We start from the raw sequence: 21244 nt of genomic DNA, 5'->3' as shown, positions 1-21244 counted from the left end.
CCTTCAATTTTTCTAAAGCATCAATAAAAAGATACTTAGAGAGAAGTCAGCGACTCAAGTCCAACTTCTAAATCTCAGCTTTTCTGGCAGCCTCTGAGCTCTGATACGTTCGCCATAACTGATACACAAAATTGTTTTCACCTGGTGCTTGTGTCTACATGGGGAAAGATGTTTTGCTAAAGCATTGGCCTTGCTTGTCTTTTGATGGATGTAGAGGGCAGGAGCTGCTAGCTCTCAAACACACTCTGTCCCTGTGGGCTGTGGACATCTATCTCAGAGGAGGTGCCTGGCTTTCCCATATCTGAAGGCAAGCTGAGCCCGGGAAAAGGTATACAGTGCCATAGGGAATGTTGTGCCCCATGTGCAAGGAATCAGTTACCAGGTGTTTCTCCCCCAAAATCTATTGGCTGCATATGTGCCATGCACCTCGTTCCCAGGCTCATGCACTGCATAAGTGAGACTGGACCAGTAATCTCCAAAGCCTGTTATCTCCATCTCAGGAGCAGAATGGAAGGCCAGAGACAAGCAGTAGTAAATGGGCAGGTAAAACTGTGAGTATTTGATTGATTGGATTAGGTAGAGGACAGTGGCGTGGCCAGCTAACTACATAACCAGTACTACAGTAGTGCCCAGGACCAGAAATCCTGCATACACAGAGGACAAAGTGTCTCATGACACTTGCAGGAAGCAAAGGCCATTTTCAGAGTCTTTTGAAGATCACTAAGGGTGATATTTTGTGGTTCAAAATGCCTGAACACGGACATGTGTCCAGCTCCAGCGCTTCCTCCATGAAGTCAGCAGCTGTGGCAGCTCTTTGAGCAGGGCCAGGGAGTTAGATCGGACAGACTGGACTGTCACCTGCTGGTGCCACCCCCTAAGCCACTCTCCTGGCAAGGAGATGCCCGTTAGGAGCTGTCTGGCTAACTAATACTCTGCCCCCAGATTGGGTGGACAGCACTTGCCACATGATGGATCGCTCCTCAATATAAAAAAGGCCTGAGATGAGCCAAAGCACAAACCAATCAGCAGCAGAGAATATAAACAGAGCCAGTCTCTAGTTCCACAGTCCCACCACATGCATCTCCACTGTTAAGGACCCTTGAGCAGATCACACTGACACATTTTGTGGAATTTCAGCTCTGGTCTTCCATTTCAAGCTGTTGAGGCTGTATTGCTTCCTGGACCATGCTATCTTTTTCCAAACACATAGTTTAGATTTAGATTTAGAAGCAGATGCTTGGCATGTGAATAAACTCCTACAGTGTCCACATGTACAGTGTGTGTCTAGGATCTGTTGTAGACACAGGAATTGGTCAAAATACCAGACTAGAATAAATACAGTGAATAAAGTCTAGGGGCTTCTCAGGCTGACCAAAATTAGGCATAGCCTTAATATGGGTCCTGTCTGTGCTTTTGGACCAAAAGTGTCTTGCCTTTCCTAATTTTCATGTATTAGTTTGCCTTTTTCAGCAGTAATGATGTGTCTCTTCCAGAGCACTAGTGTTAAACTTGTTATATCCTTCACATCCATGAGCCCCTAGGCACTGACAGTGAGCTACTGCTCCAGGTAAATTCCAAGTCAGTTCATTTATTGTTATTTCTTCCATGGAAACAACCCACCAAAAAGCAAAGCTCAGCAGGGTCCCCTCCCCATTACAGTACAGAATCTGAGTTCCCAAATTAGGGAGGCAGAGGCCCAGTCAAAAAAATTAGCATGAAGACATGGGTCTACTATTGTTTTGGCAGACACTGGGTTTGGAGTATCCACTGTGAACTATCATACCTGTCGAACTATGCCATTGGAGCTATCACTATCCACTTCAGCCATGGTAATGTGCTCTCAGTTATTATCCCTTCATTAAACGTTGCACTTTAATTAACTGAAATTGGGTAGTACTAAACTAAGGTAGAAACAGCTTGCTAATTTGTGTTCTCCATGCAGGAGTTAAATCAGAAAATAGGTAATTTCTGAAAAGATAATTTCACAAACCTCCTCAGACGCTTGCTGACAGCACAGTAGCACAGGCAGCCTGCCTGCAGGGCTGTCATTGAGCACAGCACATGCCACACGGCCAGCACAGCGAGGATGTCTGCACCCGACCTGCGCTGGCAGCTCTGCACATGCTCCATCTGCCATCCAAGTCCCACTCACCCTCCAAGGCTTGTTTATCTTTGGGCAGCACTCAGCTGCTGAGGCTGGGTGAGCTGCAGCATCTCTCAAAGATGTTCATAGGCAGTTTCACTCACTGAAGCTTAGACATTTGTCAGAAGCTTAGTTAAGCTTCCAGGGATGTCATTTTAAGAGAGTCCATAACAAACAGAATATGCCGTTCCTACTGGGCTAGTGATAATGTGCTTGTCTTGACAACAACCTGCAGCCGTAAAGCGAGTTTAATTCTCTGACAAGAAAATCGGCAACAGCTATCGTTGCATTCTTCACTGTAATATATGGGATTCTTCCCTGAAAACCCTGGAGATGGCATTTGTCTAGTCTTGTAAATAATGAGATAGACCACAATGGATTTCAGTTCTTCATCAGTGTTTGATCAGCACAAAGGTAAGATACCTGCTACTAATTTCAAAATCCTATGGTCCTCCCATGCTTCCCATGCAAATGTACTAAGATTACATGACAGAATTAATAACAAGAATTTTTGGAAAATATTAGCTCTCATAGAGATTTATTTTGGTTACACATGAAGGAATTTCTTCCATCAGTTTTAGACACGGATATTTCAGCCTATTGCTACAGTGATTTTTAAAATAAAATTTTTCAGTAGAATAGCAACAGCATCTGATTACTCTTACGTTAGCATTGAAAGATGTATGTATATATTTATTGTTTATACTATATATTGGTCCTCTTATGATTATATATATTGAGAGTATTGCAATATGAGCAAACAGCAGTTTAAAAGGGAGTAGAAATTAAAGAAGAGCTGATTTTTGTAAGTGTACTCATTTGTATACATTAAAAGGACTAGATGCTGACAAGTGATAAACCTTGCTTCAGCAAACCTTAGCTGTATCGGTAAGTATTGCCATAATTCTGAATTTAAGATATATTTAAAACCCCCAGCATTAAGATTTTCTACATGGTAAGGTTGCTATGGTAATACAAATGTCTCTTTGTTGTCTGTTTTTAAGTTAAATGGTTGAATGTCATGTCTTTGTTTGCTGATAGAAGCTTTTACGTCTTATGACTTAATCCACTATAAGGAATTCCTTATAGTGGCATTCCTTTTATGTTCCCAAAGCAGGAAGCTGTCATTGTTTGATCATCCATGTTGCAACAAATTTCTCTTTAAGTCAGTTTGTGAAATAATTTGTGTGTGGGGGCCACAGTTTCCAGTGCACACCTCCAAAGTGTCCAAGCTGACGTGGCTGTGCTGCCCCACAACAAAGGTGCTGACTGTAGAAAAAAAGATGAAGGGCAGGAGGAAGACAGATGCTGCAGTAACTTTTGGGAGGACAGGTCTCACAGGTTGTGCTTTTGTGCTTGTCTACACTTCTTTGGTGAAGTCAAAGTAAATATACTCCATGTAAAGCTTATGGCTGCTTTTCAGTCACGATAGCGCTCAAAGGCTGAAGCAAGTCTTGAGAATACTGGCCTATTCCAGCCCAGCCAGGACCCCACCCTGAGTAGGTGGGAAAGAGTGAGAAGCCACCAGGCAGAACTGAGTGATGAGAGACAAAAAACACAATCAGCGAGGATAAAGGAGGAAGGGAAGTACAACAGAAGTGAGATTTGTACTGCAGGGATAGAGACAGGTGTTCCTAGGTCATGCACAAATGATGTAAGGAACATTGTCCCCAACAGGACAGAGGTATGGGTCTGACTGAGCTTCTGCAGCTCCAAACAGTAGTTCTCAAAGTCTCCTTCTGCAGGCACTAGAAGTATGCTCTGTGCCACAGGCTGACCCAGTAGTGCTCAGGCTGGGGAGGAAAGGGGAAACCTTGCACACTCAGTGCCGTGGGGATGGCTGCCAGGAAGCCAATGGAAGTGGTGTTTGGAATGAGGCTGGAATATGACCAGGCCAGGGGAATGAGATGTCAAGTGTCCAGATGGGTAAGGGGGCAGACAGCAATACAGGGGACGACTGACTCAAGCTACCTTATCTAGATCGACGTGGGAGAGTTGGGAGGCAACATCTGCCTGTACCTCCCCTTGCTTCTAATCCACAACCCCTCCTCCTGCCAGACCACTCTCCACTCTGACCCATCCTTATTCCTGTACAGCATCACGCCATACTCTACTCATAGCACCTTGCCAGCAAGAGGGTTCCCTCCAGATAAATTCACCATCTCCCCTCCACTGTCAGTTGCAGGGATGCTGGCTCATTAGATGATTTGTGACTTACTGTTTGCCTTCCCAGCTATCTGCATGGAAGGCGGATGGGGAGCAGGAGCAGACAACACACAGTAATGAGACACTTAACTCATTGGTTATCATGCAAAGAAATCTCTATTCACAATTTACATTGTATGGTGGATTTTATCTACATAGCATGTTAATGTCACATTACCGATTTAAGCAAGCATAATAGTTTTTAGGAAGGAGAAGGGGAATATCTTTCATTGGAGCAATTTATGACAATGGAATAATACAGACTGGCTTTCAAGCACACCAGATCAGTATCTGTTGGTCCAATAAAATAATCCAACCTTCCCTACAAACGCTTTTTCCACCACACACATCTGAAACTATCCCAGCTACAGACCAGAAAAAACATAATTCAAGGCTTGAAAATCATACTGTCTCTTTGCAACACTTGCAGTACTGCAGTACTGCTCAGTAATATCTTGTAATACTTATCAATATAACAGCAGTAGCAATGTGGGACTTGAAGAAGCCAAACGACATCAGAAACTCCTCCCCTCCTAATACTGCTTGGTGCAATTTAAATGTGTGCTGCATGGCTTCAGATGTTTACTATTTAAACGGAGATGCTGGAAAAAGGCCTAGAGTGGTACATTCACAGCCAGGCACACACAGGGATTATTACTTTGTTAAGCAATCAATGAATCCATAATATTAGAGAGAGAGTTACAATTTACAAAAACTGCACTCATCCACATCCCTCTGACCCTTGACACTGACATGCTGAAATCAAATATACTGCCTAGTGTGTCCTGCCAACAAGCTGTGGGAAATCACATAGGCATTTGGCTGCTGGTGGAGACAAAAAGGTTTATAGGAAAGAGGGAAGTAGATTATATGCATAAATATTTCTTCTTCACAATGAACATAAATTATCCTGTTATCCAGTCTTCAGTTTTCAAAACTTAGTGTTTTAGTAAGGTCTAAATCAGTCATTGTCAAGACCACGTACACTAAGCTACAGCAAAGTTATTTAGACCTTAAAAAAACAATGCCAGAGAAAACATGCATTTACGTACATCTAATGTGCACTTTGTAAAACAACACATCAGCCAGCATTGCAGATTGTGTAAAACATGCATTCTTCACAGGAGAGTCAGAGGACAATTAATGTCACAACTAAGGTAATTTCATTGCTTTGAATCCTGTGATCATTCTTCATGTTTCTGTATATAATCTCTTTTCCAAGCAAAAAACAATTACTTTTTCATAAAGAAATTATGTGCTTTTAAGACACTTCACCTTATTTCAGATAAATTGGCTTTTAAGCTTGATTTTTTTCTGAGGATTTTATCTACAAAAGATGCCACAACCCTGTATATCATTTGGTCTTTGCTCACTAAGATTTTTCCAGACCTTTCTACACTACTGTTGTGTCAGACTGCAGTTTCTGCCTACCCTTGCCCCATAGCCAGACTCTTAATTGGACCTCCCGCCTTCCCGAAGCTGACTAACAGCTTCCTTTCACTAGTAGCACCACAATTTTCCAAAATAAAATATAAAATGTCTCTGAAATGGCACCAGTACTCACTGGCATTTACAGAACTGCAATATAACAAATGAAGCAATACTAACACATTTAAAGATGGAGGGTCAGGCATTTGGCTGTTCGCAATCCCTTTATCCCATGCGGTGCTAGTGTCCCTGCAGCCAAGCTCCTCATCAAGGTAAGCTCACAGAGGGGAACACAAGCACTCAATACCTAATTGTCACCTTCTGCAGAACACCCACTCTCCAAACTATTCCTCTTCTGTCCAGGAAGGTATCTGTAGAAAGAAATGGCCTCCAAGCTTTTCACCCATGTCTCATTCCTTGACACTGTAAGCTGGAAAGATGAAGTGGGAGATGTTGTGTCACCTGGAGTCAAGTGCTGCCAGCATAAATGACATTCAAGCCCTCCTGGCATTTCCTGCTCTCTGTCATGTGAAGCATCAGAAGAGTACACAGCTGTCATACTCCTCGCCCCCCATTCAAAGCCACGCAGGTCATGTTAAAGCATCCCAGCTAAAATCATGTCACCCTACAGAAATGGAATTAGTGTCAGTCTACTTTATGTCAGATGCACAATATGGTGCAACCTTGCCAGCAGGGTGACAGCCTGGTTCACCTGCCTCTGCTTGCTCTAGCAGCTAGGACTCATGGGTGAGCAAGTGTGAATCTTGGATGTGGCTTCATGCCACCATTCCTTAAAAGAAGTGGAGACCGTATTCTGTGAGAGCAGGCATGGGGAAAACTTCTTCGTTCATCCATCCATCCATCCATCCATCCATCCATCCATCCATCCATCCAAGTTTTGTTTCCTCTCCTCATACAGGAGGATAATTGCTCTGGGGAAAGTAGATTCAGCCCAGCACAAGCAAAGACACAGGGAAGAAGGTTTTGGGTTTAACTAGATGAAGAAGGTCAGAGAGAGTCAGGGACCCACAGGCAGGTGTGCATCCATGTCCTCATCTTCCTGCTATCCTGTCCTCTGGGTAAGGAACTGCTTTGCTCAGGAGATGGAGAGGTTCTTTTTGTGGCTGGATTGCTCTGTTCCTGACTCACAGCAGGAAAATTTAACAGTACTTACAAGGCTAAAGGGCAAAAAATACAAAATTTACATGCATAATGCATAAAAGGAGGGGAGGGCCCCTTTGATCCACTGTCTGCTTCAACACATCCAATGATTTCTTTTCCAATGCCAGCAGCATCTTGTCTGTACCGTTCCCTTATATAACTACCACATGCAACTGTAACAGGGGCTGTGTCAGTGCTCGTGGCCGGCACCCCCTTTGTATCTCCGGAGACTGGCCAAGAAGAGCAACACAAGAGATGAACCTCTGCCTTGTCTCCCTGCCCTCCACCCAGCCCATACTGAGTAAGGGACTAGCTCAGATCTGAGGTTGTTATTAACATGTCTTTGCTGAGTTTACCAATTGTGAGAGCAGTCTGCAGATCTGGCATGATAAGGAAATCTGATTAACGGGCCTGTGGTAAAGTCACTTCTTTTTTCATATACTAGTCACTGATGATGACTCTCAGGAGGCAATGACTTAGTCTCTCCTGCTCTCCCAAGCACACAGGTCAAAACTTCTGAGCCAAATTAACAGTTCCCTCAGCAATAGACTCCCTAACAGAGTAAAAATCAAGTTAACATGTTTAATTTACATGTTTTAACAATTGTGTAATTTAAAAGACAAGCTAGAAGAAAGAAAATAAATTAAATTCTCTTCTGTTGTGTAGTGACAGAGAGGAAATCTGTGCACTGGTGAAGGCAGATTTAACATCAGCTTTCTCATTTTCCCAAGCCCACAACTAGAGCTCCAGCTTTGACAGACTAACCTTTCCCAGGGTGAGAGCTAATTGCATTTCCATGGCACTCAAGTTTTGAAGTTGAGAGTGATGATTGCATCCCGAGGAGAGAAGGTCACATGTGGGCAATTACACTGGGCTGTAAACCCCAGCATGGAGCTCATGCAAGTTCAGCTGTGACAACGTCTGATCACAATGTGAATAGTACATCTAATACTTTAAAATTATCTTTAAAGACCTTTTGTCACTCAAAAATATATATAACAATGTTTAAAATATGTTATACCAATATGTTAATAATAATGTAGTATTTGACTATAAAAAAGACTTTTTACTAAATTTTCAAATTCTCTTTAGACCATCTCCCTTTCTTCTGCACAGCTTATGTAGTTATACTATCTCCAGAAGACATGACAGTAAAGATAAGTCATCAGTCACATAATCTGTCTTCCCTTTGATCACCTCTCTAGTATGACTTAGGTGTCAGTTTTACTTTCTCCTGCTAACAAGGTAGTGCAGTGGCTAGACAAATGTTACGGTCTGTAGCTCTGACTCTAAGCCACGGCGAACAGCACAGCTTACCACAGCTGTAATTCTTTTTGAGTTAAGCAAGATCAGAAACTATTTAAAATTAAACATGAGGCTGTGGGTGACCAACAATACACATCTAGAACATTTTACTATTACATCAGATTTGACCCTGCACCAAAAAAATCAACTTTTTTGACTCCTGGCATTAACAGATTAATAGTTCACTTGAAGTCAAAGGAGGTATAAGCATGTGGAGCATGGGATCACCAGTCTGGAAGGAAGGTACAAGCAAAGAAGCAAAGAGAGAATCACCACATTAATTTCTCTAGAAACAAAAATTTGAAGAGCGTTCAGGAACAGGTCCTGCAAGGCATCTGCTTTAAATAATACCTCATACGGTAACTGTCAATCAAAATAAACCTCTCCTGGGCTCCAAGCAATAGTCCATCTTTCCTTTTTGCAGGAATTATTAACACAAACCATTGCTGCTAGAAGTTCACTCTCCTGAGAATTCCTAGTCCATCTTTCCTTTTTGCAGGAATTATTAACACAAACCATTGCTGCTAGAAGTTCACTCTCCTGAGAATTCCCCTGGACACCACAAGGAAAGGAAATGAAAGGCCTCAGTCTTCTGATTGGTGCAAGGTTAACACTGAAACTGAGAATGCCTGTGTCCTGATTTCATCCTATCACAATTGTAGCCAGCAATATTATGAGCTAGTTCAGTTACTACTTCATTGTTTTTCAAGTCACATTAAATCAATGTTAGTACAATTTCTTATGTCCTCTCAGTGTCTATATCTGATAATTTTGCAAAGAAGTTATGATGAAAAACAAGTTTCAGATGACTAACAAAAACCAGTGCTGTTTAGATACACTTTGTTCAACCTTGAGTTATACGGTCATAAAAACTCAGTGAAATAAGTGTCATTATTTTCACTGTTAATCATTTGTACTTGCTTTCTGCTTACTCATGAATGTACTCTTCCTCTGCAGGTGATGCAGCAGAAGAGATTGACTTGACTGTGGTTTACCAAGCAGCAGCTAATGGTGATGTGAACACACTAACTGCAGTGATTCGAGAAGATCCTTCCATCCTGGAGTGCTGTGACAGCGAGGGTAAATGAAAGTTCAGCTTATTCTCAGGGGATTAGTTGCTTCAGCTTGCAACTAAATTTTCCATTTTTTATCCTGATTTTTGTGTTCAGTAAATTATATTTAGTAGCAGGATACGGGAAATTATTATGTGGAATATCCACTGGAAATGCTCAGTTTGGATACTTCTTTCCCCTTGTAAGATTTTTTTATATGGATACAAATAAATTTTGCTATAATCAGACAGCACTTTATCATTAATCTATTTCATCTTCTTTAGGGAGATGCTGAGAAATTGTCATTTCAGTGAAGGAAAACAATATTTTTTATCAAAGTCAAATGCTATACATTCTGCACATCTGTAGAGTGGAAGGTTCCAGTCTTTTGCACTTTAAAAATATGTGTAGACACAGTTTGAATGATTTTGCCAAGTAATTGTTTGCTAATGGGTTGGTTGTACAATGTGCAATGATCTAAATAATCTGTTTTATCTGTGAGATTTTTCATTTTGCATTCAGGTTACTACTTAATGTTATTACAAAGTGTCGTCTGGGTCTTACATGCATCTATTTCCCAAGAGAATTAGAGTCACTGATCTCTGGAAGCTTCTCTCAAGGAAGACTTTGTTTATTTAAAAGTGGGTTTTTATTTCATCTTCTTTTAAAGTGTTCATATGAACACTGGCTATTCTAATCCTTACCACTTTTAACAAGTTACCAATTTTTCCTACACTTTAAACTAGAAATCCTAACTGTTATCTTTAAGACTTTACTGGTCATTAGTAAAAATGCATAATCAGGCTGAAATGTTCTCAGTCCAGATCTTTAGCGGGAGAGGGACTAGGTATGAAGGGCAGTGGGTAGAGATAGACTGATCAGCAAATGGAAGTATTTCAGCTCCAGAATAAACTTGTTTACTAGGTTGTACATACAAATGTAACTAAACACCAGTCTTGCAAGACAAAACATATGGCTCACACCCTGCACATATGGCAGAGTCTGCATAACCTCGTATTGAGTAGCATGCATTTGCTCAGCAGTCTCATTGAATCCAGTAAGAATAATTATTCTCCAGTTGTGTCCAAAGTTTCTATTAGTTTTATAGCTTCTAATATTCATATTTATTCCCGGCTCAGTCATTTTAAATTGCTTTGTCATATTATCCAGGAAAATCTCTTGCTGTTATTCAGCAGTTAACAGAATGAAAGGAAGAGGAAATAATTAGAAGATATCATAATACTTCATGATGAAATTTGACTATTAAGTTTGAATGTAGTTTTCATGTTTTTTCCAGCACAGAAACTGTTTTCAGAATATAAAAAAAGTTCTCATGACAACAGAAAATAGTCTAGAGCAAATCCAGTCTTTAAAATAAGCTGTCTACATAAAGCATCAACTCACACACATACACCTTTGCACAGGACAGGGCGTGATTTCATAAATCTTTTGAATACACAGAGACAGAATGTAGCTGGGGTTTGAGAAAAATAGCCAATCACCATCTGGCTGCTAGTCATTCCGAAAAATATCAGCCTCCAAAATGGTGTGCAAAGCCAATGGTTCATACTGGGAGGCTGTCAACAGAAAAACACTTTTCCCTCCAAAAGCAGAATTAATGAGGCAGGGCTTTTGGTGATGAAATCATGCTCTTTTTAAAAATAAGTGGTCAGTAACTGGCATAGTAGTTACTTCCTGCCTACAAAAAGCTGAGTACAACTGTTGGAGAGTTGTCAGAGAAAGGATTTGTTAATTTGCCAGTGCTAACATTACCAAATAAGAAAATATCTGTGTCTTATGGCTTTGACAAAATATAAATTGTAAAAGAACATCTGACTTTCTTCCCCAGGTTGCACACCTTTGATGCATGCTGTATCAGGACGCCAGGTTGATACAGTGAAGCTTCTGTTGAAGATGGGAGCCAATCTTAATACCCAAGATGCTTGTGGACGTACCAGTTTATCTCTGGCAACTTATCTGGTACCAAGATGTGGGGGAGAAGGGTGGAAAGATAGATGGAGTGAATGGAGTAAATGTGCAGACCAAATAAGATTTCTGGTTTTACTACAGAAAGAAAAAAAAAAAAAAAAAGTACAAAACATTTGGTTCTAGTCAACAGTGAAATTGTAAACATTACTATAATTCAAAGCTGAAAATAATGATTAATAGAGAAGGATCAGCACTCCTGTCAGAGTGTCTTCTGTCTCTTTCAGGTTGTAAAACAGTGCATGGTATGGGGTTCTCACTAGATCCAGCATTCTCTGAGTGGTTTCAAGAAACCTACTTGTTTCTGTGCACTGGAAAGTCCCCTCTTGTTCTTAATATGCAGATTAACTTCTCTGCTCCTGCTGTCAGCATCAGATATTTATGTTCCAGGGAGGGCATTCCTATCTCAAATTCTGGTGGGCAGCTGTCATGTTTTTCTGCACACCACAGGAGCCAGGGCATTGCTTTTTTTTCACTATAGTGCTGGCCCTCAGATGACCAGGTTAAGAACTTAAGTTCAAGGTTCTGCAGGTGACAGTGAAGATACTCATATCATAAGCAACCCAATCCCCCAGTCAATCCACATGCAGGTGATAGTAGGGACAGACATCCCATTGTGAAGCTTGGGAAAGGAGATGTGGTGCTCTCTGTCTGAAGCACACAAGGATGGTAATTTTCTCCTTAGTCTTCTACTCCTGGCTGGAGGGTATTCAGGGTTCAGAGAGAGGGTGGAGACCAAGTTAGTTGGGCAGAGAGGCTGACCATGGACTTCCACTATTAGTTGGACAGAAAGGAGGAAGGCGTGTTCACCCATGCTGCACAGTATGAGTTATGGCTGGATGATCACCTGTGCATTTAAATAGATGATGTGGCAGCCTAATTAAGTCACATCCCTTGCATCTAGTTTCTTCCTGCAAATTCAGGATAGAAACAATGCTTCTGCTCAGCTATGAAATATTCAGCCAGAAAATAAGTGTAGAAAATAACAAAACAGGCAGTCTCATTCAGTGCAAGGAGCATGCCCCACTTACTTGAGAATAAACATTTCCTCTGCCAGATATTTTCAAAAAATCCCATAATTAGTGTCATGCTCCTTTTTTCCTTCCTCTTTACCCAGAGGGGAAAAAAATATTCTTTGGAAAAAAAGAAATGACTGGAAGATATTTAAACCACCCAGGCTTCGAAGTTTCCATTTCTGTGATGGATATAATCAGAGGTCTAGAGAACATTTGACTGTGATGTCTGTCCAGAGAGCAGAATTCAGCAGAGCTCCACAGTCACAATCACATGCATAATTCAGTGGTCTTATACTTCCACTGGAGGCTGCAACAGGGATATTCTGATTCCATCGTTCCACACCTTTTCCCTATAAATGTGGGTAATGCAAATCCAGTGTAGCTCATCCGGGAGGGAACAGTCTTTAGCCATTGCCTCCAGAGGTCTGAACAAAACACTTAAACACATGTTTGATTTCCCTGGGACTTCAGTATACACTGAAAGATTTATGCAGTCACAACCAGATTGTTTACTTGCTTTTCTGTTGAGGTGATCAATAGAAGGTTTTAGCCCAAGAACTGATTCATCCCATCTGTTCTGGTGCTGTTTTCAGCCTAACATTGTCACTAATTCAAACTTCTGCGACAATGTTTATATGACCACACTCAAAGGCTTTTTACTATTGATTTGTCATCCCTGTTAAAATCTCATAAAAAAAAATGAGATTAAGTGCTCATGTTCTTGATTTAACCTAGCACAATTAAATCCACATGCAGGGATATGTGTAGCGTTTGTTAGTGATCTAGGAATTAGCAGGTTTTTAATCACTGTTTACTCAGCTGGTACTTGCCACAGCTGCAGAAAACACAAGATGCAGTGTAAAGAAAACACCTTATCACAAAAATGAATGAACAAGCTAGTCTGAGGCTCAGACTCCAAAGGGGAACCGCTCTCAGTGCTGCAAGACCTCCACTGCAGAAACAAAAGATCAGTTCCTCTGCTGGCAGAAACAGCTACAGTCACACACAGATGCCAGAACCACCAAAAAAATATCTAGCCTGATACATCTCACTTTCCTCTTTGACATGCTCTAATTTCTTTTTTAGGGCTGGCTGGAAGGCTGTGTCAGCCTGCTCAGAAACGGTGCTAAGCAAAACATACCCGACAAAAATGGGAGGTTGCCACTACATGCTGCTACCGCAGAGCCTGATGTGAGGTATGTCCCAGGCTCCAATAACATTTGCTGATTGAATCTCAACAGGTTGTCACCAACACAAGCAACCCAGTCCAAAGGAAAGCCAGAGTCAGTAACGTTAGCTGTGACAATTACACTTGTGACTTTTTCCTTTGTTTATCATAAAGAGGATAGAGAGAAGAAAAAGCATTGTATAACAATTGTGTAACAGAGATATATGGGCAAGTAAAGTGAGGATCCCAGTTTAAGATCACAACAGCAGGAGAGGAAAAAAAAAATATGAGAGAAGTTGAAGCCCTGAGTTTCCCTTGACGAGTTACCTTTCTCCCACCTCCCCACAAGACATATTACAAGAAGCTCCTTCTCTGGACTTCTGCTCCAAGTAGCAGTAAATGTGAGAAAAGTTTTCCACACAACAACCTCTCTGAGAGCCCCTACTGTAAAGGGGAAGCTGAGGTTTGGTGGACTGGCTCTTTTTTAACTATTTTTACTGAAGGTGGAGTAACAACTACAGAGTGTCTTCACAAGGAGTCTTAAGGAAGATCCTCTTTGTCTCATTCCAGTCTATGATAAGAGGAAAGTTTAACAAATTTTGATTTGTAAATGTAAAATTCACTCAGAAAATTCTCCTAAGTAAATCGTGTCTGGAGGAATAGGAAGGCATTACAGACAGGTAAAACATTCAGTACATGCAAAATACTCATGTGACTTAATCACTGAGTCTACAGTTTTGCCCAGACCTCTGCGCGTTTCTGCTGATCTTGCTCTCCAGCCTTTTTTAACAGCTTTATTCATTTTTCACGTTATCATTGCTTTTCATACATCACTTGGAGAATATGGTTTGAGGTTTCTGAAAAAGTACAGGTCACTATTATTAAACAAAGCCTCCACAGAAAGAAGGCAATGTTTGTTACAACACTGCACATGCTGCTGCTTGAAAGGGAATGGTAATCTACATTACCAGCAGCACACAGAAGTTTTTCACATTCTCCATGGATATGGGCAAACCTTTGCTCTGCATAGGAGTTTATAGTTGCTCAATTCCTTTTCCTCTGTCTTCTCTCTGGGTTTGCCCCATGCCAGAAGACATGCCTGGAGCACTGAGTGGAAGGCTTTTCCATCACAGTTGTTGTCACTGTCTTGAATCCCATGTCATTGCCAAAGAAGTATATGTGGTATCCATTCTATGAAGACAGAGGTGGTCATCAGCCGATTTATATATTGTTTCATGTGCTTCAGTGCATTCCACAGAGCCTAAGAGAAGAGGTGGAAAAAGAATACATGGACTTCCTGATCTATGTCTTTAAGAGTAGGTATCAGAGAAATCTCAGCTGCATGGCTGAATATCTACATATCTGACTGGTAGCACTTACGTTGTCATAATGTTCTAAGGATGTAAGTGAGCCAAAGTTTGTTGTTTTATACTCAGAGAATGAGATTTCCTTCACATACACTTGTTTCATTGATTATATCTGAGGTTAAACTACAGAACCATGTATCAGAATATAAAACTATGTGATAAATAATTTTACAAGCATATTATGGTTCTCTCTCTCTGCTCACCGTCACGTTCTTACCCAGACCTGTTTTCAGATACTGTATTTCTGAGATTCTGAGTCATTGTGCCAAATGACCACAAAATGTCTCTTCTTTTTTACAAATTAATTATCAAACTAATCACAGCAATCCTAAAATATCATCCTTTTCAGAGTTCCTCTAGTATGACTCCATTATGCCATTGGTTGTGTGATCCAGAAGAGGAGGTATAACACCCCTTTTTTACAAGTATTTTTATCCATATGCAAATGCATTAGAAATCCAAGCAAAGCACTAGGATCTGCACAGTCTTCACCCTTTTTAGGTATATTCTAGTTAGAAAAAAATTAAATTTAGACTTCTGGCACCTGAAGATTTTGTTACCAGTGGACAAGCTTTTCACCTGCAGAAGTGCCCAAATCAGCCCTAAGCAACTGTATATGTCTTTCTTTTTAATAATTTATATTATCTAGTTTTTTATTACTGGGTGGGGGGAACAAATTTGTCAGGCAACATACTTTCTTAGCTTGATCTGATCCACACACCTAAGCACAGTTCAATACAGGAAATATAATGGAAGTTGTTGAAGATTGTCCTGATGAAAAGCAGCAAAAGATTTTCATTCCGTTTCCTGTGCATGGGAATAAATGCATGGTTATATATATTTAAATGTGCATTGTCTGTGCATTTATCAGAGTTCCTCCTTGACACTTCATCATCTTCTCCTTGCAAAAGAGCATGTTTTTTAATTGTCCGTGTTTTGAAGGTTTCTATCAAATTCACAACTTCAGATGAGTCACAGATCTGCATTATGATCTTATCTCAGGATCCACTAAAGGATATATTTTTCCTTTTGCTAGAATCGTAAGAACTGTACATTCACATTAAATCTACACTATTTGACTTTGTTATAATGGTCCTTTTCATTTCCCTGGTCTACCCACATATATGATTCAAACACTTAGCATGCTACTACAGAACACAACCATCTTTGCCAAAACTATAGTGATTTCAGAACATCTTCATAAGATACCAAAAATGAAAAGAAAAGCAAAATTCATGCAGTGTTAAAAATATTATTGCACTGGAATAATATTTACTGTAAGTATTTTATTGTAACTGTTCCCTCCACCAGAGGGGAGTGTTTTAGTCTGATATTCTATAAAATGTGAACCAATGCATTGCTATTTTTTATACCATACAATGGCCCAATCCCAGCAGACACACAGACCTTGTAAAATACTAACAGATTATGTGTGTGTAAATATTTATTATGCATGCATGCACAAACACACACAAGCACATACACAACATCACATTAGTCCAAGAGCTAAGGAGAGTGAAAAATCCTTTTAGAAACTGGTCATTAGCATTCCTGTTTGTTTAAAATTTTATAAAACAGGATGAAAATTAATTACTAAACTACCAAATACTGCACACATGTATAGTATTACTCTGATTCTAGCCTGGCAATCAGCACAGTTCTTCCTAGTGGATCTGCTTTTAATTCCTACCACTAAATTTGTGTTGTTACAGTAAGCCAGAAAGTCCTATTTGCTTTTCTAGTATGACAAAGCTCAGAACTAAGATTCTGACCTGTGCCCATCACTAACACTGATTTTTCTTGAAATTACATGTTTTGCTTTTCAAAAAATGTCACTTTTTCAGGTTTTGTCAGGAGTACAGCACACTGATTATGTCATTGCTTCTGCAGGCTTCTGAACGTGCTTCTGCAGCAATCAAATCTTGGTGAAATTAATCATCAGGACAACGAGGTGAGTGAGTTTTTGCTACAAGTCACAGTCCCAGGCTCTGGAGGCATACAAGTCATGCTGTTCTGAAAGAGTTCACTGTACTATCAATTTTATGATGAGACTATGCACTAGTCAAAAATTTCTGTAATGCTTTTGCTGAACTCTGCAAAGAATTATCTCATTTTTTCCTACTATACATGATGCACCTTGAGGCAAATAAACCTTCTCCACATACCACCAACTATGAGGTACCTTTAATCAGTCTCCTGACTCACTTACCAATACATTAATCGCTTTTGATTCTTCTGAAGTTAGACATTGTATTAAATCTTCACCTTTACCAGTCATCCCATCATTAAATTACTGTTCTCAAGAAAAATATTGGAAAGCTGGCATTACACAGAACAGCCATGGAGCTACAAAATTTTATGCTATCCTCTGATCCTTAAAGAATTGTGCCCTGAAGATATATATATAGTATAGACAGGAGACTGTTAATGTCCCAGATGTATTCTTCTCCAAATAGAAAAGCCGAGACACAAAAGCGACTCTGGATGTCTTTTCATATGTTTCTCTTCACTCGAACAAATTCTCAAGGATGTGTCTCTTCTCCATGGTGCCAGAACCACCACAGGGTTGTTAATTTTCCCTCTTCCCATGAACCTTCCTCGTCCACTGGATGGTTTGCAGACCCTGCTCACAACAACTTAAACCAGATGTATAATTTGTCTTGGTGTAGAATTATGTTGCTAATGAATCACATGGAACTATGGATCCTAATTTCAAGCTGTAATGCATCACTACATGCAATTTGGAACTTTTAGTCCAGCTCACTGTCATTTGGCACTGAGAAGATATTTGTTCAAGTATTAATGTCAGTACTAATGTCAGTACTAATTCCTGAATATTCATGTTTTCTGAAAAATGTGGATCCTCACAAATCATTTCAGCTAATAGAGCTGTTCTCTTGGCACAAATTAAACACTTCAGTTTTCCCATCTTACACTTGAGAAAAACACCCCAAAAAACACATGAACGCATAAACAGTAAGAAGTACATCTGGAGGTTTCATAGTTTCCACAACTGTGTCTTTCTGTGGCTTTACTTATGAAGCCTATGAAATAACAATGTGAAGAAACATTCCCTGAAAAAGCCTCAAATCTGGACAAAACAAGTGCCACACTATATTTCCCACAGTCTTTTCTTGGTTTTATTCCATTTATGTCCCTTGTTATTCCTTATTTTTTATAAATGTCCAATTGTCTGGCTGACTCACCTTTTGTACAATATTCTGCTGGATCTTCAGCTTTGATAGTTCTGATATCACTCTCATGCTTCCTCTCATAAACAATAGCCTATCTACAGATGCCACTCAAGGATGCTATCACCATGCACAAATCAGATGGGTATGGGCTAGACATCCATTGCCCGCTGCAACAGGCCCACACGTGCGAGCTGCTGCTACAACCAGCTCAATGCTCGTTGCTCAGTTGGGTGCTCTGAAAGGACACGTGGAATGTATGCATTATTAGAAAAGAAATAGAGAACAAAACAGGAAGCAGCATTATGCTCTGTCTGAATCCTTGGTACACCAACACCTCAAATGTCGGCTGCAAGTGTAATCTGAAAAAGGATATACAAGAAAAGGAACAGAAAAGGACTACAAAGATGGTAATAGTTGTGGAGTAGCTTTCTTTCATGGGCAGACTAATAACTGGAACAACCTAACTATAATAGAACTTTCAGCTTGGCAACTATGTCAGACAGATGATATAATACAAGTCCATGACATCACAAATTGCATGAAGATGAAAAGAGAACTCTTATTAACTAGTTCCTACATCTGAAATGATGGGGCACCTACAGAAATTATCAGATAGCAGTTTTAAAGAAAATTAAAATAATTACATTTTCAAAAAATGTGTTACCCTGTGGAGGTCTGGATGTCATAAGAAATCTCTAGCCTGATTACCAAATGTTAGGTGACTGTATATATCAAGACTTGTTTCTTATATTTTCTCCCTAAGTATCTGCTGCTGACCTCTCTGAGCTACGAAGCTGTGCTAGAGAGTTCTTTGATCCATATCCACAGTTCCACAGTTCTCACACTCCTATATTATAGCTGACTCTGCTGGCTACCACAGCAGAGACAAAGTTGTCTTTTCAGGGATTTTTTTTGTCCATATCAACAGACTGAGAGTGGATGACAGAAAGCTGGCCTGGTACACTGTAGCTTTTCCTCTTTCAGTGACTTTTCCTGCTCTCCAGGACTAGGGGTGAGGACCTATTTCCCAGCTGAAAATCACTTCACTGAAGTCTCACTTCACAGCACTCACAGATACCTAGTGTCTATCAACAGTACTAAGTCTCTTGTGTCAAAACTTTGGTCCACTGATGTCAATGGTAGAGCTCCCATTAATTTCAGTTAGGGCAGGATTTTACCCTCATTTTTGGTTTTACAAAACCAAAACTCATATGATTAAGCTTCTCAAACCCTAACTAAAACCAAAACTGCTGTTGTTTAACTGCTCTATTTTGCCATCACCTATGTTTAAGCCATCTGGGGACTTGAAAAGCGTTATAAGATACATGATGAGTCAGAGAAATTAATGTTAGGGCATTCAAGCTTTTAATTAGAAAATCACTGCTAACAGCTTCCACTATTAATGCACTGATAAGCTCTCTGCATCAATGTTTTATAGCTCGTGCCTTCCCTAAGTTGTTGTCAATTGGTTTTATGGGGTTCTATGTCGTTTTAATTTATTTTCCATTCTACATTTTTGGGTTTTGTCATTTTGGAAACCAGGCAAGACCCTTGAAATGTATTTTCCCTGATAAGAGACAGTAAACAACACCTGACCAAAATAAAATGTTACAACATCTGAACAACACTAGCAATTTTTAAGAAACACATTGAATGAGAAACTTTATACAGAGAAGCTTTAATATGGATGTAGAGTAAAATATAAGCGTGTATAAAATGCTGATGAAGGTGCAAATATAGGCCATGAATTCTCTGATCTACCAAGACCAAACACAGCTACGATGGAATGCAAATTCAAGTCAGTAACTTATCATTTGCTTTGCTTTCTCCCTAAACAGTAAATATGAGATGTTTATATTGTGACTTTTTTGTTGACATCACTGGGCCAGTTCCTTAGCTTGCTGATTAGAGCCAGCTAGAACACTAGCTTATAATATTTATTTTGGATCACAGATAAGAACTAAAATAAACATCACACTATGTCATGTCAAAGCAGCAGTCTAAAACAGACTTTTCTCACAAGCTCCAAACTGAGCAGTGAGGAACCATCCCCCAGCTGCTGTGGTCCTGACCACACATTATTTATAACAGACTATAGTCACATAAGAAAGAAGCATTCATATTTGTATCCATTTTCTGTAATAATTACAAAAAGCTGATTGTTTGGTTCCCCCTTATGACTTCATTAATTCAGAAGCTGTTGCTAATTATTCCAAATCAAGAGGGAGAGGGAAGAGTCTGTTGATCCCAAATGGTTTCAGATCTGTCTAGCTTATCTACCAGGACCTGAAGGGCACTCCTGTGAGTGACAATTATTTGCTCTCCTGGTTTGTGGCTTTCAGGGAATGACTTCACTTCACTGGGCTGCTTTCCACAACAGGCCCCAGCACACCCAGACTCTGCTGCACAAGGGAGCAGACCTGACTCTTGTGGACAAAGACTTCAAAACAGCTCTGCACTGGGCAGTACAGGTGAGACACAGCCACGGTTACACCAAGCAGTTACTTGAGCTGAGTTGGCTATTGTGGTATTCTAAATACTCCAAACACAACTATTTTGCCTGCAAAATGAGGACAATGGAGGCTAGGAATGGCCACAAACAGTCCCAGCATTTTGCCAGTGGGCACGGATCAGGGATCTAACATCTTTGGAGAGCAAGGCATACTTAATATAGTCTCAGTGCTGATGCCCTAAACAAAGTTATTTATCTCACTGGGACTATGTGTATACTTCATGTTGAACTCATGCTTAAATATTTTTGCTAAATCAGGGTTGCAGAAATCAGCAGCTTAAACAATCTTGCCAAAGGCCTTTGGGACTAAAATAATGTAAACACTAATTAAAACATATTTAAACAGCTATAGTTGTGAAATAATTAGCTGAAGGTTGAGGACCTATTTCTCTAGAGATTAGCAAAGACAAGGAGCCAAACACAGTTCCTGTTGAGCTGTATGTTCCTATCTCCTATGCAAAGAAAAAGTCAAATTGCTAAAAATTACTCAGGCCATGGTTAAAGAAGAAAAGCAGAACATGGCATTATGCAATTGGTAGTAAGTGGTCTAAACTGTAGCATAATTTACTAAGTTATACCTGAACTTTACTGCAGAAAACTTCCCAGATGGAATGATATAAATATGTTTTTACTTGCTCACTTGCCATAGCAAATTCTAGTATCGATGTACAAAACACCTGCACACCAGATAGGCAGAAATAGAACTT

The 21244-nt window shown here is 40.0% G+C and overlaps 1 protein-coding gene across 2 annotated transcripts in view; it reads left to right on the top strand.

Moving 5' to 3' along the window:
• Positions 1-2193: 2193 nt before the first annotated feature.
• Positions 2194-21244, top strand: part of ANKRD55 (ankyrin repeat domain 55) — a 53541-nt gene continuing 34490 nt past the window's right edge. For both annotated transcript variants that reach the window (XM_074932176.1, XM_074932177.1), the window contains exons 1-6: positions 2194-2557; positions 9200-9322; positions 11144-11274; positions 13383-13492; positions 16722-16782; positions 20368-20496. In XM_074932176.1, the coding sequence (XP_074788277.1) occupies positions 2518-2557; positions 9200-9322; positions 11144-11274; positions 13383-13492; positions 16722-16782; positions 20368-20496 (594 nt within the window). In that variant the 5' untranslated portion in view covers positions 2194-2517. The remainder of the gene's footprint in view (positions 2558-9199; positions 9323-11143; positions 11275-13382; positions 13493-16721; positions 16783-20367; positions 20497-21244) is intronic.

This window comes from Athene noctua, chromosome Z, assembly GCF_965140245.1.
Source record: "Athene noctua chromosome Z, bAthNoc1.hap1.1, whole genome shotgun sequence".
Taxonomy (NCBI): domain Eukaryota; kingdom Metazoa; phylum Chordata; class Aves; order Strigiformes; family Strigidae; genus Athene; species Athene noctua.
This window is presented reverse-complemented; position numbering and strand designations above follow the sequence as displayed.